Raw genomic sequence first — 24,374 nt, 5'->3', positions numbered from 1 at the left:
TGATTTTAAGACTTCTAGCCTCTAGAACTAGGAAAGAATAAAATTCTGTTCTTTTAAGCCATCTAGTTTGTGCTACTTTGTTATAGCAACCCTGGGAAACTAATATGTCCCATATGCTTGGGAATTAAGAAACATACTTCTAAATGGTTCGTAAGTCAAATAAAAAAATCATAATAGAAGTTAAAAAAATATTTTGAACTAAACGATAATGAAAATACCACATATCTAAACCAAAGAGATGGAACTAAATCAATAGTCAGAGAGACATTTGTAGTCTTACATTTATAAATCAGAAAAGAAAAAATGATAAAAATAAATGAGTTAAGTATCCAAAATAAGAAGTTAGAAGAAGGAATACAAAATAGACCTTAGGAAAGTAGGAAGAAGGACATAAAAATAAAAGCAGAAATCAATCAATAAAAAGCAAAAATCCAATAGGGAACAATGGATGAATTTCAGGAACATGATGATGTTGAATATTTGAAAAAGCAAGTTTCAGAAAAATACATATAATATTCCATTTACATAGATATTAGAAACAAGTAAAACTAAACAATATGTTGTTTAAAGATCCAAATGTATGGTAAAATGTTCCAGGTGGTATTTGCCTCTGAGCTGGGAAGGAATGACATGGGAGTATGGAATGAAGGAAGTAGAGGAGGGAGGGAGGGAGGGAAGGAGAGAGGAAGGAAGGGAGGGAAGGAGGAGGAGGGAGGGAAGGAAGGAAAGGGAAGGAAGGAAGGAAGGAAAGGGAAGGGAGAGAGGGAAGGGAAGGGAGAGAGGGAAGGGAAGGAAGGAAGGAAAGGGAAGAGAAGGGAGAGAGGAAAGGGAAGGATGGAAGGAAGGAAGGAAAGGAAGGGAGAGAGGGAAAGAATGGGAAGGAAGGGAGGGAGGGAGGGAAGGAAAGGGAAGGAAGGAAGGAAGGAAAAGGAAAGGGAAGGGAAGAAGGAAGGAAGGAAGGGAAAGGAAGGGAAGGGAGAAAGGGAGAGGGAAAGAGGGAGGGAAGGAAGGAAAGAAGGAAGGATGGAATGCAATCTAAGCTTTCTATTCCATATGTTTATATTTCATTTATTGGCCTTTTGCCCATTAGTTCTTCTTTTGTGACTTCCCTATTCATATCCTCTGCCCATTTTTCCATGTTTTAAAACAAGGTTATTGCCGACATGGAGGCCCAGGTTCAGAAGTTGAGAGAAGAACTGATCAATGTGAACTCACAGCGGAAACAGCAGCTGGTAGAGCTTGGTCTTCTTCGTGAAGAGGAAAAGCAAAGGGCTACAAGGGAACACGAGATTGTTGTCAACAAACTGAAGGCTGAATCAGAAAAGATGAAAATAGAGCTGAAAAAGACTCATGCCGCTGAGACAGAGATGACACTGGAAAAGGTAAGATATTTGACTGGTTTTTTAATAGACAGTTGAAACCCATGTTGAAACTCCACTGCCACCACCCTTATATTTAATCTCCAACAGGCAGTAGACATGGCATTGCTCTTTAAATGTATAAACTCTTCAATCGAGGAATTTAAGTATCTTGCTCCTATGTCTAAGTACCAGTAAAATAATCTAGGGAATTTCCTAACTTTTCCCTTGACTTTCATGGAAGGGATTATATGGAATATCCTATTCCATAGTAATTAAATACACATTGCAATAAAGTGATATTATAATATTGTCAAATATTATTTTGATTAGAAATACTGAGGCTGTATCCCTGAATTTTCCTAGATGGAGACTAAGTTTCAGATCTTCCCTCGGTTGTCTAATAAGCTTTTCTAGATTTTACCGTGTTTTTGCAACAGTGTCACATAAATGATGACTTATTTTCCCAGGTTGATATTTTGGTAGAAATAAGAAAAGTATTTTAGAATTATTTATTATTGGAATAAATGTCAATATAATGTTTAAACATTTTGATTAGACTTATATTCAAGGTACAATCTCAAATATTCTTTCTTTTGATGTTCAGAAAAAGTATAACTATTTTATTCAGGTACTAAATGTTAATTGCTATTTCCAAAATTGCCTCTGGAATTTCTTAAGACCAGTCTTTATCTTGGGAATAAAAAACTTGAAAAGGGTAACTTAAGAATCATCTAATTTTGTTTAATTTCCTTCCACCTATCCCTCTTTATCTTCAAATAGTGTTGAGCCTTTAAAGAGTATGCAATACCATACTAGCCATTACTTCATTGATTTTACATAGACTGAGATCCTAAGGTACTTGCTTTATTATACCTTAAATCATTTGAAAGTCAGATTTCAGCAGATTTGGCCCTTGACAGCATAGCTCTGAACCCAGAAATAAATAGGAAAAGGGACTATAAATAGGCAGGAGTGAGCCTGACTTCTTGGGGGAACAGCAGGGAAGTGGTGTGTCTGGAAATGATGACTGAGAAGAAGAGGGAAAGTGATGGGGCCAGAGAAGAACCTGAGGGCATGGGTCCAGGTCAGGGAGGTCTGCGTAGGCCAGTGAGAGGGCTTTGCTTTGACTCTCTGAGTAGGGGAGCTTGGCAGATTTTGAGCATGGGAGTGACATGATCTGACTCACACTTGAATGGGATGTCATCATCTGCTGTGCTGAGAATAGACTGAATTGATGGCAAAGGAGGAAGTAGAGAGACCGGTTAAAATGCTGTTGCAAAAATATAGAGGAAAGGTAATAGAGGGTTGGGTCTAGCCAGTAGCAGTGAAGGTAGTAAAACCTGATCAGATTTGGGATATGTTCTGTAGGTAGAGCTGACAGCATTCACTGTTGCTTCATGGGATATGCTGGGCATGGGGAGTGGCGTGGAGCAGTCACGGGCAGCACCAAGGCTATTTTCCCAAGCCAGTGGGTAGATGGAGTTCCTCTTTGCTGAAAGGAAGAAGACTACAAGACCAATAGGTTGGGCCACTCAGGACATGTTCAGGCTAAGTGGATGTTAGTGATAATTCCCTCACAGCAAGATAAAATAATAATGTCTCGATGCTAAAATATACAGGTCAGGAATTAGGGAAATATTTTTTTTTTGAGACAAAGTCTCACTGTGTCACCCAGGCTGGAGTACAGTGGCATGATCTTGGCTCACTGCAACTTCCACCACGCTGGTTCAAGCATTCTCCTGCCTCAGCCTCCTGAGTAACTGGGATTTCAGGCACCCGCCATCACGTCTGGCTGATTTTTGTATTTTTAGTAGAGATGGGGTTTCACCATGTTGGCCAAGATGGTCTCAAACTCCTGACTTTGGGCAATCCACCCACCTTGACCTCCCAAGGTGCTGGGATTACAGGCATGAGCCAGCGCACCCGGCCAGGAAATATTCTTATATGGTATAGTCTCAGACTTCGACAATAGCAGATAAAAGAGAGACTGATGGAAAGTGAGAGACTGATGGAAAGAAAGTGGTGTTGCCACTTATCTTTTCTGTTAACTCTTACACACACCTCACCTTGGCTTCAGTCGACTCTTCTAGCAGTTCAAAGTATTTCTAAGTAAATGTTCTTAAATGGCACAGATACCTGTGCACCTTGATTTAAGAAAATTGGATATGCCAAACTCAGACATATAACACATCCAATTTAGGCCTTAATTTTCTTGCATTATATATTCACATTCCAAATGCCTCTTTTTAATAGGAGATGAACTTTGTCAAACGTAGGTTTATACATGATGCTAACTAATTTACAGGGTAAAGATAATTTAAAAATTAATATTAGAAACCTGAATTTTTATATCCCAGAAAGGCATTATCCCAGGCACTGTGGGTATATAAAAAATGGGGGAGCGGGCCACTGTCCTCAAATAGATAAAATAATAGTGACTGCAAGAAAAATACTGCAAGTACACTATGCAGATAACTAGAATGCAAGACAGTGTGACTATAGGGAAAATCATATTCTGCTGAGGAAATCAGGGAAAATTAATTGGGAGAGATGTCATTTGAATGAGACGTAAGTAACATAAGTAGGATTTTAACTAGTAGATATGTTGAGTGGCATTCTAAGTTAAAAGAGTAAGGAAAGCAAGAGCAAACAAAACCGTTTCCGTGACATAGAGGTTGATCAAGGGGAGAGCTAGCGACCAAGCTGAGATAGCTTCGGATCATCGAAAGTCTCTAAAGCTGTGATAAGCGTTTTTGCTTCATTTGGGTAAACAATGAGGAGCTGCTAAAGGTTTTGGGGAAATGAAGTGTCAAGATTCCAGTGATTATTAGGAACATCATCCTCTTGGTGTTGGCAAGGTGTGGTAGCAACAGCAGGAGGTGACAAGGACTGGATTAATCTAGGTAGGAGGTCCTCGAGGGCACAGTAGACGTGCATGAGAAGGCAGTGAGAGTGTTGGCAGTAGCAAGGGGACAAAGGGGACGTTTGAAAATCATCATAGAGATAGCACTGATTAGGCTGGTTAAATATAAATCGATCAGGAATGTAGAAGTTTCTGGTTGCAGGAGGAGGAAGCTGAACTGAGTTAAGAACATGTGGAGTTTGAAGTGACACTCCACTTTCCCTTGCTGTTGACAGAATGCTTCTGGATATCCCAAGAGCAGGCAGGACTGGAGACAAACAGCTGTGGGTATCACCCACAGAGAAGGCCCGGCCTGTGGCCTTGCGAGTGAGTGGGGCTGTTAAAGCAAGGGGGAAAGAGGAGGGGGAGGGAGGGAGAGCGAGGGCAACTGTGAAGGAAGAACTTCAGGTACAACTCCGTTTGAGAGGTCTGGGAGGAAACAGTCAAAGAAGGGTCACGAAGGTAGAAGGGACATGAGAAGAATGCATTTTTATGGAAATAGAGGAAAAGACTATTTGGAAAGGGGGATTGTCAAGAATGTGACCTAAACTCAGGAAGGATGGGGGTTGAAGGAAGGTCACTGGATGTGAAACCACGAAGTCATTGATGATCTTGGACAGTGCGCTGAAAATGATCATGTGCCCAGAAACAGGGTTACAAAAGATAAGTCTGAGAGTGGAAGTGAGGGAACATTCTGTTGTTTGGGAAAATATGATGCTGAAAGGCAGATGCAATTCCAAAGAGCAGCAAGAGTGAAAGAGAATATATTTGCGGGCTGAACATGTGTTGAGCATTTTGCAGTACATACGAAGGGACTAATGGAGAGGAACAGCTTAATGATGTGAAGAATCAGAGATCATGGATGGCTTGTGATCTGTGAGGTGATGCAGGTGGGAATGGCATCCCCAGCACAGACCCAGCACAGGCCCACCTCGGCCCATGGCTACAAGGCTGCAAGGGTCCATTTGTCTTTTCCCAGAATGTGCAACACTCTCCCCTGCCTCCAGGTCTTGGCAGCTGCTGTCATCCTCTGCCAGAATACTTCTCCACATGATTTTTTCAATGGCCAACCTCCTTGTCATCATTCTACACTCCTCAGAGCATCCTTCCCTGACCTTTTCATCCAAAGTCTAGCCTACCTATGCCACCTATTTTTGTCGCGTTGTCTTCATAGCTCATAGCATTACCTGAAATCATCCTTTTATTTGTTCGCTTGTTTATTTCCTCCCACCCACTAGAACATAAGCTCTGTTAGCAGGACCTTGTTGAGCTTGTTTACTTCTATACCGCCAGTGCCTAGAAAACCCAGCTTGGGGCAGGTGCCCTTCGGGTATGTATTACGTGAATGAGTGACAGGAGGCATGACCTTCACCAAGGGAGGAAGGAAGACAAAGATTGGTAAAGATATAGAGAAGCTCTCTGACAAGTCTTGAAAAGACCTTGTAGCTAATAGCATCTGTATTCTTAGTAAAGAATCAGAATAATCTGCTTAGGTGAAGAGTTTCAAGAAAAGCGAAACAGGCTTCCAGCGGAACAGTGGAATGCCTTGGAAAGGAAGAAGATGTAAGGGAATTTGTTCCTATAGAACTGGCGTTCTACAGGTAGAGGAGGGAGCATGGGTATCCTGTATCTGGAAGAATGGAATGCTCCTGGATTGAAGTGAGAACACAGGGGATCCCAGAAGGTAGAAAGGAGGTTTAAGGACGGTACTTTTAGCTGACATGGATGGAGGTACTGAGATGAACCAGAATGGAAGGACTTGTTGACAAAAAGGGAGAGTCTGGGGAAAGGGAAGACTCTCTTTTACATGGGATGGTGTTTAGTGCGATGAGTTCAGTTTTTGCCCAGTTGGTGGACTTCACCAACCTCAGAGTCCATGTGATGAAATCTAAATGCTGTGCTCACATCAACAGTAATTTGTATTTCCAATTGATTGATATTTTTACATAAATAGTCAAAGGAGTTTAGCATTTCCAAATGCAGTGAAGACCTGGACTCTGAATTCCCTGAAAGCAGGAAATATTTGTTTCTAATGCCCCAGGAGCTTTCATGGTGCCTTACACAAAGTAAGCACTCATTAAATGTTAAGTGAGTGAATAAAAGAATGATAATTGAGGCAGACGGATCACGAGATCAGGAGATCGAGACCATCCCGGCTAACACGGTGAAACCCCGTCTCTACTAAAAAATACAAAAAATTAGCCGGGTGTGGTGGTGGGCGCCTGTAGTTCCAGCTACTTGGGAGGCTGAGGCAGGAGAATGGCGTGAACCTGGGAAGCGGAGCTGACAGTGAGCTGAGATCACCACTGAACTGAACTCTAGCCTGGGCAACAGAGCGAGACTCCGTCTCAAAAAGAAAAAAACAACAAGAATGATAATCTATGGAGAAATTCAAGAATAGCCTCTGTGCCTGGTCATGTGAATAAACTGTTACTGATTTATCCACATTTGATTTCAACTCATTATAAATACTTTAGGTAGGGTATGATACATCCTTGTATTCAAATACTCATTTATATGTTATTTTAGTGTTTTGATTTCCTTCATATCACTTAATAAGTAGAAAACACAGCATTAATCTTTATTCAGACATAGTTTGAATTTTTCTACATAAAGTTTTTAAAATTTGAGTTTTTACTGTAAGAGTTTGAATTAAAACTAACAAGCTGCTAATTCTGTTGTGAGTCTGTTGTGTCATTCTGCCAGTTACTTGAACTCTTTTCACTATATCTTTTTAAAAGTTTGATGTTTTTATCGTGTTTAAATAAATATGAAATTTAAAATATTTGCCAGCAGTTTAAAACCCAGTCAAGAATTCAGAGGTTTAGAAGTTCATTTTCTCTCATTGAGTATAAAATTGAGGTTCAAAGAGGAGAGGACAGTAACACCAGAATAATAAATAATCTCAATGTAACATTCTATATGGGTCTGTGTTGTTTCAGTAGTGCTTACAGTGTTAAGGTTATAAAAAAATTCCTAAGTCCAGATCCTACCTGAGTTTCTGTCAGCAGCAATTTAGACCCAGATGATATCTTCAATGATTTTGAGTTAAGAGAAACATGAAATATCTCCACAAGGTCAAAATGCTTCCAATACAGAATCCAAGAGAGTAAAGGATTGACATTTGCAAAGTGAAAGCTTTTTTTGTGGCCTTTTAAAATCTTTTCAAACTGAATTGAAACAAAGCCCATAAAATATGAACTTTTGAAAAATTAAAGAACATTACTAAGTGATGATAGTGGGTAATTTGCAGAAGATTGATTAAAACTTTGGTATCTAAATTGGAGCATTATTTTAGAAACTTATTCAGCTATTTTAAAAATAACCTTCCTTGAAATAGAGGATATTTTAGAAAATAGGGAAGGTGGAGAAAGGTGTAAAATTCCCTGTTCCTACCACCATCCAGCTATAATAGTAATAATTTAATGTATATGTAAAATAGCCATACTAACTTAGCTGCCCAAGAGCATACTAATTAAACAATTCAATCTCTTGCTTTTTAAAGTATTATACTAAGAATATTCCAATGTCATTTGAAATTCTTTGAAAATATTGTTTTCATTGTTTCATGATATCCTGTTTCATGGATATAACTCTCTCTCTATATATATATATATATGTGTATATATATGTGTGGGTTTTTTTTTTGTTTTTTGTTTTGTTTTTGAGACGGACTTTCGCTCTTGTTGCCCAGGCTGGAGTGCAATGGCGCAATCTCGGCTCACCACAACCTCCTCCACCTCCCAGGTTCAAGTGATTTTCCTGCCTCAGCCTCCCGAGTAGCTGGGATTAGAGGCATGCGCCACCATGCCTGGCTAATTTTGTATTTTAGTAGAGACAGGTTTTCTCCATGTTGATCAGGCTGGCCTTGAACTCCTGACCTCAAGTGATCCACCCCGCCTTGGCCTTCCAAAGTTCTGGGATGACAGGCGTGAGCCACCTCATCCGGTCTTTGGTATAACATAATTTTTTTTTGAGACGGAGTCTTGCTCTGTCGCCAGGCTGGAGTGCAGTGGTGCAATCTTGGCTCACTGCAACCTCTGCCTCTCGGGTTCAAGTGAGTCCCCTGCCTCAGCCTTCCTAGTAGCTGGGACTACAGGCACGTGCCACCATGCCTGGCTAATTTTTTGTATTTTAGTAGAGACAGGGTTTTATCATGTTGGCCAGGATGGTCTTGATCTCCTGACCTCGTGATCCGCCTGTCTCAACCTCCTCAAGTGCTGGGATTACAGGCGTGAGCCACTGCGCCCAGCCAGATATAATTAATTGTGTTATTTCTTTATTTTGGAACATTTAGTTTTGTGGGGGTTTGTTTGTTTGTTTGTTGAGATAGAGTCTTGCTCTGTTGTCCACGATGGAGTGCAGTGGCCTGATCCCAGCTCACTGCAGCCTCTGGCTTGTGGGTTCAAATGATTCTCCTGCCTCAGCCTCCTGAGTAACTGGGACTACAGGCACGCACCACCACATCCAGCTAATTTTTGTATCTTTAGTAGGGACAAGGTTTCACCATGTTGGCCAGGGTGGTCTCGAACTCCTGACCTCAGGTGATCCGCCCACCTTGACCTCCTAAAAGTGCTGTGATTATAGGCGTGAGCCACTGCACCCAGCCAAACATTTAGATTTTTTTAAAATTGTTTAATGTGGAGATTGTCATCATTATACATAAACTTCTGTTAACATTTTCAATTTCAATTTTTTTAGGTTGAAATCCTAGTAGAATTAACAGGTCAAATTGCATTTCAGAAAGTTTATACTAATGTATATTTACTTCAGTAGAGTATCTACTTAGTCTATAGATTTCTTAGTAGTTTTACCTAATTTGTAGTACATGTTTGTGAACAACAGTTGTTTTAATTTGTATTTTTAAGTGTGAGAGATTGAACATTTACAGTGGATTTACCTGTTACTTATTTATATTTCATTTTCTGGAAATTGCCTGTTCATGTCTTTTGCCAGTTTTTCTTCTTTTAGGGTCCTACTGTTTTTCTCATCAGCTCATCTACTAAGCTCCTTTTATATTTAGAATGATAAGACCCTTATCTTTGTGGCAAATGTCTTTGGCATTTGCCTTTTATGATTTAATTTTATGATACACAAACATTTTATTTAAATTTAGTCTAATCTGTTCATCTTTCCCTTTGTAAATTCTCCACTATAAATAGTTGTTTTCAGCTTCATGTTTTGATATTTATAAATATACCAACACATCAAACGTTTTCTACAACGTACTCTACTCAGTAAAAAGCTGTTAGCATTTTGACATAGCATTTACCAGCTTGGGTTCCTGGTCTCTAATTTTAAGTGGTGTCTGAAGGATTATACTGGAATTCTGCCAGCCTGAAGTCATGAAAAGGCTTTGAGCAACAATTCAGCATCTTTTTCAAATTTAAGAAAAGCTCCATATGGCGTAATTATTCGAAGTTAAGGCCATAGAAACTACTTAAACCTTTAAAATTTATAATTAAAGGATTAATATTAACTTATGAAGACATTGTCATTTCGGCTTAAGATGGATTTCCAACCTCAATTTTGTTCTTTTTACTTTCATCTTTTCCATGACTTTTTCCTTTGCTGAAAAATGTGGAGTTTTATATCCTTAAACTTTAAATTAAATGTTATCCTCAGGTTAGAATTATAAAATTGATTGGCCAACAATATCCTGTATATTTTTTATTATGTTCCGTAAATATTGGTGAACTTAAAGTCGGCATTTTCCTCTGGATATATAAGCTATAGCCTGGTATAATAGATAATGGCACCTCTAAATATAACAATAATTTAATTTACCAAGTAAAAAAATACACAAATAACTTGGAAGACTTAGGATGTGTACATAATTTGAATGTGATGAGTTGATGTTCATTTATATTAAGGTTTATATTAATATACTTTTGAATGACCTAAATTGTAAAGCTTTCTTGAATATGACAGGGGTTATAATCTTGTCTTATACAAAAACTAAGCCTTTTTATAGGATAATTTTTTTATTTCAACTTTCATTTTAGATTTGGGGGTACATGTGCAGGTTTGTTACATGGATATAGTGTGTGATGCTGAGGTTTGGAGTACTATTGTAGGATAAGTATTTAAAGAAATAAAAAATTAAATAGCCAAAAGCCTTAAAAAATAATAATTGGCATGATTAAAAAGAAAAACTAAGACTTTTGTTGTTATTTTGACAAAATACACAAATCAAGCCAAATCAAATATTTTAAACATATTTATGTATCTCCTATGTAACAAGAAGAAATTGATGTTCCTTAGACCCTTTTGTACATGAGCCCCAGCTCTCCTACTTTATGTCATTTGTATGTGAGGCACTCGTATCACAGTAAGTCCACTAAACAAATATTAGAATAATATCTGGATCATTTGTTTATTAACAAAAAAAGCAGGGGTACCTATCATCATTAATGCTTGAATATTTACATGTTCAAAGGTCTATCATCCTTATCTGAGAGGGACTACAAAGCTCAATGTCATGTGGAGTCATGGATGTGGATAGAAATAGACTGCTGCCTTATGAATGGCTTTCAGTTTCCCAACGAAGTTTTCCCCCTTTCTCCCTCTGCCTTCTGCTGCACATTAAAGAGCACTTTATTTTCTGGCAATCCAGGAGAGCAAATCAATAGCTTAACTTCAAAGTCTAGTTATCTGAAGCTAGCAAACTATGTTTTACTTGGAGAAAATTAAAAGAGAGTATATTTTATGTTAAGGTTATTTGAAAATAAAACCTAGAATTATAAATGAATTGGTTTAAAGTAGGCATTTAAAAATTACAAGATTAATCCTCCTCTGTTCTTCTGTAGCCTCATTTTTAGTATTCTAATAGAAGCATTAAAAATTGGAGTTCTGTATTCCTCAGAGGTGTTTGGTTTTGTCTTTTGGGATGCCCTGTGATGAAAAAATTTCTATTTAGAATAAATGAAAATGCCTTAGGTCAATACAGCAAAAGATAGTGACTCGACTTGGGAAGTTATTGAAAGTAGAAGAGCTTATTTGCTATCGTCAAAGTTTTATATTTAAATGGAGAGAAGTGGGAGTGAGTAAAATAAGCAGATATTTGTGCCCTAAGTCTCGTGTGTGTGTGTGTGTGTGTGTGTGTGTGTGTGTGTGTACACGTACATGCACATACAGTTTAGGTCTGAGGAGATTTTTTTTTGGTTTGTTTTTTGTTGTGTGTATGTTTGTTTAAGATTAGTGCTGATAATTATGCAAACCTTTAAACATTTATATTGATATGTAAGAATTGTACATATTTATCAGATATATGTGAGATTTTTATACATTCTTGCAATGTGTTGTGATCAAATCAGAGTAATTAGGATATCCAACACCGCAAACATTTATCATTTCTTTGTGTTAAGAAGATTTCAAATCTTTTTTCTAGCTATTTTGAAATGTACAATAAATTATTAACTATAGTCACCCCACTGTGCTATCGAACACTAGAACTTCTTCCTTACGTTTAACTGTATTTTTGTATTCATTAACCAACCTCTCTTTATGCCTTCTCCTCTTTACCCTTCCCAGCCTCTGGTAACTATCATTCTCCTCTCACCTTCATGAGATCCACTTTTTTAGCTCCCACATATGAATGAGAACATGCAATATTTGTCTTTCTGTGCCTGGCTTATTTCACTTAACATGACATCTAATTCTATCCATGTTGCTGAAAATGACAGAATTTCATTCTTTTTATAGCTAATACTCTGTTGTGTATATATCGCACATTTTCTTTATCCACCCCTTTGCTGATGTACACTTATGTTGTTTCCATATCTTTGGTATTGTGAATAATGCTGCAATAAACATGGGAGTGCAGATCTCGCTTTGGTATACTAATTTCCTTTCTTTTGGGTATATATTCAGCAGTGGAATTGCTGGGTTATATGCTAGAACTAATTGTAGTTTTTTGAGGAACCTTTATGCTGTTTTCCATAGTGACTATACTAATTTGTATTCCCACAAACAGTGTATTAGTGTTCCCCTTTCTCCACATCCGCATAAGCATTTGTTTTTTGTCTTTTTGATAATAGCAATTTTAAGTGGATGAGATAATCCTCTCATTGTTGCTTTGGTTTACATGTCTCTGATGATTAGTGATATGGAGCATTTTTTTCACATGCCCTGTTGGCAATTTGTATGTCTTCTTTTGAAAAATATCTGTTCAGATCATTTGCCAATTTTTAAATTGGATTATTTGTTTTTTGCTGTTGAGTTCCTTATATAATCTGTTGTCAGATGGATAGGTTGCCAATATGTTCTCTGATTTCTTTTTACTCTTGATCGTTTTCTTTGCTGTGCAGAAAGTCAGTACTAATGTATATTTACTTCAATATTTTTCAAGATTTTTACCTTGATATAATCCCATTTTTCTGCTTTTGCTTTGGTTGCTTGTGCTTTTGAAGTCTTACAAAAAAAAAAAAAAATCTTTGCCTAGACCAATATTTTCTTCAAGTAGTCTCATACTCTTAGGTCGTACATTTAAGTCTTTAATCCATTTTGACTTGATTTTTTTATATGGTGAGAGATAGGGACCTGGTTTCATTCTTCTACATAAGGATATCCAATTTTCCCAGTACTGTTTATGAAGGGACTGTCCTTTCTCCAAAATATGTTCTTGGCACCTTTGTCAAAAATGAGTTAGCTGTAAAGGTGTGTTGAGTTCTCTGTTGTGTTCCATTGGTCAATGTGTATATTTCTCTACCATTACCATGCTGTTTTGGTTTTGATAGCTTTGCAGTATATTTTGAAGCCTGATAGTGCAATTCCTCCAGCTTTATAATTTTTGCACAAGATCACTATGGCTATTTGGGGTCTTTTGTGGTTCCATACAAATTTTAGAATTGTTTTTTGTATTTCTCTGAAGAATCTCATTGGTATTTTGATACAGATTGCAATCAATCTGTAGATTTTTATGGGTAGTGTGGGCATTTTATCATTGGTAATTCTTCCAATCCATGAGCATGGAGTATCTTTCCATTTTTGTGTTCTCTTTAATTTCTTTGATCAGTGTTTTAAGTTTTCAGTGTAGAAACTTTTACTACTTTTGGTTAAACGTATTCCTAGTTTTTTTATAGTGCTGTAAATAGGATTGCTTTCTTGATTTTTTTTCATGATTGTTCACTGTTGGTATATAGAATTGCTACTGATTTTTGCATGTTGATTTTATGTCCTGCAACCTTACTGAATTTGTTTGTTGGTTCTAACATTATTTTGGTGGAGTCTTTAGGTTTTTCTTAATATGGGATCATGTTGTCTGTGAATAAGGATAATTTGACTTCTTCCTTTCTAATTTGGATGCCCCTTATTTTTTTCTCTTGCCTAATCGCTCTGACTAGGACTCCCAATACTATCTATGTTGAATAGAAATGGTGAAAGTGAGCATCCTTGTTTTATTTCAGATTTTAAAGGAAAGACTTTTAATTTTTCCCTTTTCACTATGATGTTAGCTCTGGGTTTGTCCTATATGGCCTTTACTGTTTTGAGAAGTGTTTCTACTATACACAGTTTTTTGAGAGGTTTTTTTTTTTTTAATCATAAAGGGATGTTGAATTTTATTGAATGATTTTTCAGCATCTATTGAAGTGACCATATGGTTTTTGTTCTTGGTTTCATTAATGTGGTGTATTATTGATGTATTTATGTTGAATCATCCTTGCATCCCCAGGATAAATCCCACTTGGTCATGATGAATGATCTTTTTAATGTGTTGCTGAATTCAGTTTGCTAGTATGCTCCTGAGGATTTTTACATCTATGTTCATGAGGGATATTAACTTCTAGTTTTCTTTGTGTGTGTGTATGTGTGTGTCCTTCTCGGGTTTTAGTATCAGGTTAATGCTGGCCTTGTAGAATAAGTTTGGAAGTATTCTCTCCTCTTCCTTTTTTTATTGACTTTGAGTAGAATTGATATTAGTTCTTTTTCAAATGTTTGGTGGAATTCAGCAGTAAAGCTCTAAGGTCCTGGGTTTTTCTTTGATGAAAGATTTTATTACTGCTTCAATCTCATTATGCATTACTGGTCTGTTCTGTTCTTCTATTTCTTCATAGTTGAATTTTGGTATGTTGCATGTTCTCAGAAGTTTATCCATTTCTTCTGTTAATAGGCATTACATTTTGTTGGTGTGTAGATGTTTATAATAGACTCTACTGATCCTTTGTATTTGTGTGGTGTCAATTTTAGTGTCTCCTTTTTATCTCTGGTTTTATTTATTTGGGTCTCTTCTCTTTTTTCTTATTTAGTCTAGCTAAAGGTTTGTCAGTTTTGCTTATCTTTTTTAAAAACAACTTTTTGTTGACTTTTCTTTTTTTGGTTTCAATTTCAGTTATTTTTGTTCTAATCTATAATTTCATTTCTTCTACAAATCTGGGGTTTGGTTTGTTCTACCTTTTATATTTCCTAGAAGTGTAGTGTTAGATTGTTTATTTGATATCTTTCTGCTTTTCTGATGTAGACATTTATTGTTATAAACTTTCCTCTTTGAACTGATTTTCCTGCATCTTATAGGTTTTAATGTGTTGTATTTTTATTTTCATTTGTCTCAATAAATTTTAACATTTCTCTTTGAATTTCTTCATTGATCCATTTCTTATCAAGGGGTCTGCTGTTTGATATCCATGAATTTATACAGTTTCCAACATTCTATCTGTTATTAATTGCTAGTTTTATTCTATTGTGATCAGAAAAGATACTTGATATGATTTTGATTTTTAAAAATTTGTTAAGACTTGTTTTGTGACCTAATATTTGGTCTGTCCTGGAGACTATTCCATGTTGAGGAAATGTTCTGTAAATGTCTGCACAGAAAATTCTGTAAATGTCTGTTAGGTCCATTTGGTCTAGAGGACAGTTTACCTCGAATATTTCTTTGCTGATTTTCTGTCTGGATCATGTGTCCATTCTGAAAGTGGAATGTTGAAGTCTACTACTATTATTGTATTGCAGTCAGTCTCTCCCTTTTGGTCTGTTAATTTTTGTTTTTTATGTATGGGTGCTATAGTGTTGGGTGCAGGTATATTTACAATTATTATATTATCTTTCTGTATTGATTTCTTTGTTATATAGCATTCTTTGTCTCTCTTTTTACAGTTCTTTATTTAAAGTCAATGTAATCTAAGTGTAACTATTCCTGCTCTTTTATGGTTTCCATTTGCATGAGATATCCTTTTCTATCTCTTTACTTTCAGTCTGTGTGTGTCTTTATAGGTGAAGTGAGTTTCTTGAAGACAGCATATTGTTGAATCTTGTTTTCTTTTAAATCCATTTAACCATTCTTTGTCTTTTAATTGGAGAATTTAACCCATTTGCATTCAAAGTTTTTGGTAGGGAAGAGTTTACTGCTGCCATTTTCTTACTTGTGTTCTGATTGTTTTGTAAATCCTTTCTTCCTTCTTTACTGTCTTCCTTTGTGGTTAAGTGATTTTCTTTGTTAGTATGTTTTGATTCTATGCTATTTGTAGTGTATCTATTGATTCTGTGCTATTTTTAGTGTATTTATTTTGCTTTGTGGCCACCATGAGGCTTACAAAAAGTATCTTTTAGTTATAAGAGGTTATTTTAAACTGATAGTGACTTAACTTTGAACACAACCAAAAGAAAAATAACAAAAAAAACCCACTACACTTTAACACCATCCTCTTCACCACATTTTCACTCTTTGATGCTTCAATTTACATCTTCTTATATTGCCTGTCTCTTAGCCAATTATTGTAGTTATTATTTTAAAATAGTTTTGTGTTTTAGTCTGCACGCTCAAGACATAAGTGGTTTAATTGCTTCTATTCCAGTATTAGACTATTCTGAATGTGTCTGTTTTCTTGTTTTTCCAAGTCAGTTTAATGTCTTTAGATGTTTTCTTGTTACATGTTAGTATTCATTTCTTTCTTGCAGATTGAAAAACTCCCTTTAGCATTTTGTGTAAGACAGGTCTGGTGTTGATGAATAACCCCAGCTTTGATTTGTCTGGGAAAATCTTTATCTCTCCTTCATTTCTGAAGAATAGCTAAGTTGGGTATGTATTCTTAGTTGCCAGTCTCTCCTTTTCCCCACCCAACCCCCAAATTTGGAATATAGTATCCTACTCTCTTCTGGCCTTCAGATTTTTGTCGAGAAATCCATTGAAATCCATACTGGGGCTCCAGTGAATATGATATGTGTCTTTTCTCTTGCTTCTTTGAGTATTCTTTTTTTGTCTTTCATTTTTACTAATTTGATTATTGTGTGCCTTGGGGATTTCCCCTTTTGGTTAAATTTGATTGATTACTTCTTCCTGTGCCTGGATGGTATAATTTTTCTTGGGATTTGGGAAATTTTCAGTCATTATTTTTTTTAAATATGCTTTGTGGACCTTTTTCTGTCTTGGGAATTTCTGTCATGTGGAGATTCATTTACTTGATGATGTCTCGTAAGTCTTTTTTTAAATTTTATTTTAGGTTTGGGGGTACATGTGAAGGTTTGTTGCATTGGTAACATCATTTAGCCACTACTTACAAGTGAGAACATGTGGTCTTTGGTTTTCTGTTCCTGTTAGTTTTCTAAGGATAATATACTCCAGCTCCATCCATGTTCCCATAAAAGACATGATCTCATATTTTTATGGCTGCATAGTATTCCATGGTATATATGTACCTCATTGTCTTTATCCAGTTTGTCATTGATGAACATTTAGGTGATCCATGTCTTTGCTATTGTGAATAGTGCTGCAGTGAACATTCATGTACATGTGTCTTTATGGTAGAATGATTTATATTCCTCTGGGTATACACCTGGTAATGGGTTTTCTGGGTTGAATGGTAGTTCTGTTTTCAGCTCTTTGAGGAATGACCATACTGCTTTCCACAGTGGTTGAACTAACTTACACTCCCACTGATAGTGTATAAGTGTTCCATTTTCTCCACACCCTTGCCAGCATCTGTCATTTTTTGACTTTTTACTAATAGCCATTCTGATTGGTGTGAGGTGGTATCTCATTGTTGTTTTAATTTACACTTTTCTAATGATCAGTGATATTGAGCTTTTTTTCCTATACTTGTTGGCCACATGTATGTCTTCTTTTGAGAAGTGTCTGTCTATGTCCTTTCCCACTTTTTAATGGGATTGTTTGTTTTTCTCTTGTAAATTTGTTTATGTTCCTTATAGATGCTGGATATTAGACCTTTGTCAGATGCATAGTTTGCAAATATTTTTTCCCATTCTGTAGGTTGTGTGTTTACTCTGTTGATAGTTTCTTTTGCTGTGCAGAAGCTCTTACATTTCATTAGAGCCCACTTGTCAACTTTTGTTTTTGTTGTGATTGCTTTTGGTGTCTTTGTCATGAAATCTTTGCCTGTTCCTATGTCCAGGATGGTATTGCTTAGATTGTCTTCCAGCATTTTTATAGTTTTAGTTTTTACATTTAAGTCTTTAATTATTCTTGAGTTGATTTTTGTTTATAGTGTAAGGAAGGGATTCAGCTTCAGTCTTATGCATACAGCTAGCCAGTTATCCCAACACCATTCATTGAATAGGGAGTCTTTTCCCTGTTGCTTATTTTTGTCATCTTTATCAAAGATCAAGTGGTTGTAAATGTGTAGCCTTATTTCTGGGCTTTCTATACTGTTTCATTGGTCTATGTGTCTGTTTTTGTACCAGTACCAGGCTGTTTTGGTTAATATAGCTCTGTAGTATACTTTGAAGTTGAGTAAGGTGATTCTTCCAGTTTTGTTCTCTTTACTTAGGATTGCTTGGGCTATTCAGGCTCTATTTGGCTTCATATGAATTTTGAAATAGTTTTTTCTAATTGTGTGAAAAATGTCATTGGCAGTTTGGTAGGTATAGCGTTGAATCTATAAATTGCTTTGGCCATTTTAATGATTGATTCTTCCAGTCCATGAGCATGGGATGTTTTTCCATTTGTTTGTGTCTTCTCTGATTTCTTTGAGCAGTGTTTTGTAATTCTCATTGTAGAGACTTTTCACCTCCATGGTTAGCTGTATTCCTAGGTATATTATGTATTTTATTCTTTTTGTGGCAATTGTGAATGGATTGCTTTCTGGTTTGCTCTTGGCTTGACTGTTGTTGGTGTATAGGAATACTAGTGATTTTTGCACATTGATTTTGCATCCTAAAACTTTGCTGAAGTTTTTTATCAGCTGAAGGAGCTTTGGGGCTGAAACTATAGGGTTTTCTAGATATAGAATCACATCTGCAAACAGAAAGTGTGACTTTTGCTTTTCTTATTTGGATGTCCTTTATTTCTGTCTCTTGCCTGATTGCTCTGGCTAGGACTTCCAATACTATGGTGAATAGGAGTGGTGAAAGGGAATTCTTGTCTTTTTTTGGTTTTCAAGGGAAATGCTTCCAGCTTTTCCCATTCAGCATAATGGTGGTAGGTTTGTTAGAGATGGCTCTTATTATTTTGAGGTATATTCCTTTAATGCCTGGTTTATTTAGAGTTTTTAACATGAAGGGGTGTTGAATTTTACTGCAAGCCTTTTTTTTGCATCTACTGAGATAATCATGTGGTTTTTGTCTTTAGTTCTGTTTATGTGATGAATCACATTCATTGATTTGTATATGTTGAACTAACCTTGCATTCTGGGGATGAAGTCTACTTGATCATGGTGGATTAGCTTTTTGATGTGCTGCTGGATTCAGTTTGCCAGTATTTTGTTGAGTATTTTTGCAACAATGTTCATCAAGTGTATTGGCCTGAAGTTTTCTTTTCTTTTTTTTTTTTTGTCTGTTCCAGGTTTTGGTATCAGGATGGTGCTGGCCTCATAGAATGAGTTGGGGAGGAGTCCCTCCTCCTCAATTTTTTTGGAATAGTTTCAGTAGGAATGGTAGCAGCTCTTCTTTGTTTATCTGGTAGAATTTGGCTGTCAATCCATCAGGTCCTGGAGTTTTTTTGTTTGTTAGGCTATTTATTACTGATTCGATTTTGGAGTTTGTTATTGGTCTGTTCATGAAATAAATTTCTTCCTGGTTCAGTCTTGGCAGGATGTATGTGTCCAGGAATTGATTCATCTCTTCTAGGTGTTCTAGTTTGTATGCATAGGGGTGTTCATAGGAGTTTCTGATGGTTATTTTTATTTCTGTGGGCTCAGTGGTAACATTCCCTTAGTCATTTCTAATTGTGTTTATTTGGATCTTCTCTCTTTCTTCTTTATTAGTCTAGCTAGTGGCCTATCTATCTTATTAGTTTGTTTGTTTTTCAAAAAACAAACTCCTGGATTCATTGATCTTTTGAATGGCTTTTTGTGTCTCAGTTTCCTTCATTTCAGCTCTCGTTTTGGTTATTTCTTCTCTTCTGCTAGCTTTGAGGTTGATTTGTTCTTGCCTCTCTAAGTCTTTCAGTTGTAATGTTAGGTTGTTGATTTGAGATCTTTCCAACTTTTTGATGTGGACATTTAGTGCTCTGTCTAATTTCCCCCTTAACACTGCCTTAGCTATGTCCCAGAGATTCTGGTATGTTGTATCTTTGCTTTCATTAGCTTCAAAAAACTTCTTGATTTCTGCCTTAATTTCATTATTTACCCAAAAGTCATTCAGGAGCATGTTGTTTAATTTTCATGTAATTACATGATTTTGAGTGATAGTCTCAGTCTTGCCTTCTATTTTTATTACACTGTGGTACAACACTGTGTTTGGTATGATTTCCTTTCTTTTGCCTTTGCCGAGGATTGTTTTTTGTCCAATTATGTCATCAATTTTAGAGTATGTTCTATGTGGCAAGGAGATGAATGTATATTCTGTTGTTTTCCCTATAAGTCTTGTAAGCTTTCTTCACTCATTTTCTTTATCCTTTTGCCTTCTATGAGTCATTTCATATGTTCTGTCTTTAGGCTCGCTAATTCTTTCCTATGTTTTGTCAAGTCTGCTGTTGAAACTTTCAATAGAGTTTTTCAGTTCTATTATTGTATTATCTTTTCTTATATTTCTATTTGGTTTTTTATTTATTTCAATTTCCTTGTCAAATTTCTCACTTTGTTCCTGGATTGTTTTCCAAATTTCTTTTAGTTTTCTATCCATATTTGCTTGTGATTTTCTGAAATTCTTTAAAAATATTATTCTAAATTATCTGATATTTCATAGTTCGTCAATTCTTCTGAGTCTATTGTTAGTTTCTTTTGGTGGTGTCATTTCCCCTGAGTTTTCACAATCCTTGCAACTTTATGTTGATGGGTGCACATTTGAGGAGACATCCACCTCCTCCAGTTTATGCACGTGTTCTTTGTTGGTATCAGACCTTTACTACTTAGCATCAGAAGTTAAATGCTGGCCTGTTGTTACTTCCCATTCTGGGGAAGACTTATAGTGAGCATTGGAACTAACACTGCACTGGAACTAACTCATTGCCCTGCCATTTTTTTCTGGTGTGGGGAAGATTTATGGTGAACTCAAGAACTTAAATGCTTCTCTGAAACAAAATCACTGCCTGCCATTGTTTTCTGGTCTGGGGAAGACTTATCATGAGCACTGGAAGTTAAACATTGCCTTTGAACTACCTTGCTGACCTGCCATTGTTTTCCAGTGTAAGGAAGACTTAAGCAGGCACCAGAACTTAATCCCAACCTTTTAGTTGTTTCTGGGTCAGGGTAAGGCTCCATAGAGCACTTAGGGTTTGTGGAAAAATCTAGCCAGGAATTTGAGTCTTCCCACAGATTCTGCCCCCTGCAGCAATACAGCACCAACCAGTCTCTTTAATATGGCTTCCCCACTGATTGAAGTACAGAGTAGCTGCCAAGATCCATATACTAGTTCATGTAATCAGTGCCGGCTGTTTGTCCCCAATTCACCCCAGTTGGTTTAGTATTCCTGGCATTTCCATTAGTTCCTGTGGGACAATACCAGAATGGTCTTCATGTGAAGATTCCCAGACTGTTGAGGAGATCTAATGTCTACAACCTCTTACCCTGGAAACTGAATCTAGAGAAATTTTGTGTGAGGGATATTATGATGGCTTGTTGGAGAGGGCAGCACAGTCCAACATGAATATTTCTCTTACCAGTCATGGCTTCTTTCGATTCTGTGGGCCCAGGGAGTTTCTCTGCTTCTCCTCCAAGTTCTGGTGAACTCAGGATGGTATTCTTGTCTTTGGATAGTTTTTAGTTATATTTTTGTGACAGGAGTGATGCCAGACAATCTATTCTACCATCTTGCTAATGCCACTCCCAGTCTTTGCTTGTATAAATCTTTTGATCCTTTCAACTTCATGGCTAAATTTGTAATAGCCTAATTGGACAGTGCATCTGTTTTTTATAACACTAAAGTTAATAAAATGAAAAAATATATTTCACTAGGATCTTTATCAGTGAAGAAATGATTACAAATAAGAACAGAAATAATTACTTATGGTACTACTTTGATATGTTACCATTAATAGGGTGTGTATCATCTTGATTTGACCAAAACATTCTCACTTTTACCTGTTGTCCCAGTATCTTGTGTGACTTAGCATTTCCTGCTATCCCTTTCACTGTTAAATATGTCCCAGCTTTCATGTTAAGTTATATGTATAAGAGTACTTTTTATGTAAAAGATGCACCTTTTCTTTTTATGTTTTTTTGTACTTTAATTATAGAATATCATTGTGGTCATTATGTATATTTTAAATTCATGCTCTTTTGACAGTAGGTCATAGATAGCTAGACTGTAATTATTTTAATATTCCAAGCAGCCTTTCTGATGTTTTTTCCACATCACATCAACATTTCAAATAACATTTTATGCACTTAGAACCAAACTTATTTTGTCTTTATTGAGAGACTCAGGGATGTTGGGATAAAGGGACAGAGCCTCTTATTTCAGACTCCCGGCTCCTATGTTTAGACTTTCTTTGAGGGGAGGACAATAGAATGAGCTGATGGGCATAAAGCTGCATAGATATATTATGGGTCTAGTACAGTGGAAGAGTTCTGGGTTGAGAGTCAGGTCTGGTTCTAACCCTTATTCATAATGGAAAAAAAAAATTCTCTGTGGGCCTGGTTTGCCTGATCCAGCTTTGTGCAGATTAAGTAAATTAAAAATTGAAACTGTATGAGTAATTTAACTAAATTGAATACATTATGGGACATGGTAAAAATAAACAAATAGAAAGTACATGACCACTAAAAGTGTAGTTGGCTTAAATAAATCTCTTCATTCTCATTAGTAATAAAGAAAATGCTAATGAAGACATACTATTTTTTAATATATTGAAAAAGTAAATTAGTTTAAATAATACCAAGCATCATTTTAAATTAATAATACCAAAATGCCTAGGGTGCAGTGAATAAACACTCTAAAATGCTATTGGTGGGAATATAAATTGTTACAACCTTCCTGAAAGCCTTTGGTTATCTATATTGTGAACCCTAAAAATATCCCTATCTTTTGACCTCATAATCTATTCCTTAGTTAGCATAACATCAATGTCAAACTGAAAAAAAAAACTCTCTAAAAACATATTAATCTCACTTTTGAATATTGTAAAAAACTAAGTATTAGGCAGGAGAATCTAGTAGCACATTTAAAATACCATACATCATAATCATATGGATTTTATTCCAGGAATGCAAAGATGGTTTGATATTAGGAGCACTATTATTAATAGTATAAATCACTATACTGATAAATCAAAAAAGAAAAATTATTTGTGCTCCTTTATATACTAGTTAGAGTAAGCCTAAGTTACTGTAAGAGGGAACCCCAAAATGCAGTGGAGAAATTAAATAAGAAAGTTTATTTCTGTTATACATAACAATCCAGATTTATTAGGATTGCCCAGGGCTAGGATCAAATGGTTCTTTCATGAGGTCATTTAGGAACCTAGACTGACTAGTAAGATTCCTCTATCATCCTCAACATGCTGTCTCCATCTCTGCTTTAAAGGCTGCTGTTCCGATGGACACCATTTCTTAACCAGCAGAAAGAGAGGAAAAAGGTTAGGAAGACAAATATTTCCTTGTAGGGAATGGCCATGGAAGTTGCACATATCATTCTGACATTTTACTGGAGAAAATAGTCCCAGGGCCACACCTGGGGCAGCAGGGACCTGTTTGCATGCACTGTGCTAAAAGTTGCAGGGAGACTATTTTGAAAAGAAATGAAGAGCAGATACTGGGGAACAGTTAACAGACGAATGTCACACACTCATTTCTTTCAGCATTTTCTGCCTAATTTTTGTACAATGGCCCTAGGCACTTAGGATATAGCAGTGAGCGAAATGGCATATATTCCTTTCCCCTCCAAGTTCATTCTAGTAGGAGAGATACATTGTTAGCCATGAACATGCCCCATAAATAACTTACATAGAATTTTTTAAAGTATCAAAGTGCTATTGAAAAGGAAATGATAGAGAAGATTCAGGGAGACTCTGGAGTACCAGGACTGGGACCATTTATATAATGTGACCAAAGCTGGCTTCATCAAGGAGGTAACATTCAAACAAAGATGAAGGAGTCGAGTGAGGCATGTTGATATTTGGAGGAAGAAATTGCTGATAGAGGGAAGAGCTAGTGCAGACACCCTAATGCAAGAGCATGGCTGGCATGGCTAGGGGACTTAAGGAAGCCAGTGTGACAAGAACATAGTGGACAAGGGGGAGTGAGTTGGAAATGACATTAGAGGCATCCCAAGGCCTGGTCATTTAGGGCCGTTGAGGCTGTTCCAATGACTTTGACTTTAACTCTGAGTAATGAGAGAGTAAGAGGGTATTATGCCATGAAGGGATATGATCTGACTTAGGCTTTAAAAGATCATTCTAGCTTCATGAGAACAAAGGTGGGAAACCAATGAGAAGGCAACTTTGGTAATCCAGATGAGAGGAAATGTTGGTGGCTTAGACCAGAGGAGTAGCTGGGGAGGTGATCATATTCTGGATATATTTTAAAAATATACTTTAAGAGTAAATATGGTTTTCTGATGGATTTGATAGGGGGCATGAGAGCAAGAAAGTAAGCCGTAGATAAGCTTAGTGTATTAGTCAGAGTTCTCTAGAGGGACAGAACTAATAGATATATATATGAAGGGGAGTTTATTAAGGAGTATTGACTCACAAGATGAAGTCCCACAATGGGCCTTTGGCAAGCTGAGGAGCAGGGAAGCCAGTCCAAGTCCCTAAACCTCAAAAGTAAGGAAGCCAACAG

At 36.5% G+C, this 24,374-nt stretch overlaps 1 protein-coding gene across 5 annotated transcripts in view; it reads left to right on the top strand.

The window, feature by feature from the left end:
• CEP112 (centrosomal protein 112) overlaps nt 1–24,374 on the top strand; it is a 542,833-nt gene that overhangs the window by 329,308 nt on the left and 189,151 nt on the right. For all 5 annotated transcript variants that reach the window (XM_025362280.1, XM_025362276.1, XM_025362279.1 and 2 more), the window contains one exon: nt 1,152–1,382. In XM_025362280.1, coding sequence (XP_025218065.1) covers nt 1,152–1,382 — 231 coding nt within the window. The remainder of the gene's footprint in view (nt 1–1,151; nt 1,383–24,374) is intronic.

This window comes from Theropithecus gelada, chromosome 16, assembly GCF_003255815.1.
Source record: "Theropithecus gelada isolate Dixy chromosome 16, Tgel_1.0, whole genome shotgun sequence".
Lineage (NCBI taxonomy): Eukaryota > Metazoa > Chordata > Mammalia > Primates > Cercopithecidae > Theropithecus > Theropithecus gelada.
Note: the sequence above shows the minus strand (reverse complement) of the source record. Positions and strands in the feature narration are given on the sequence as shown.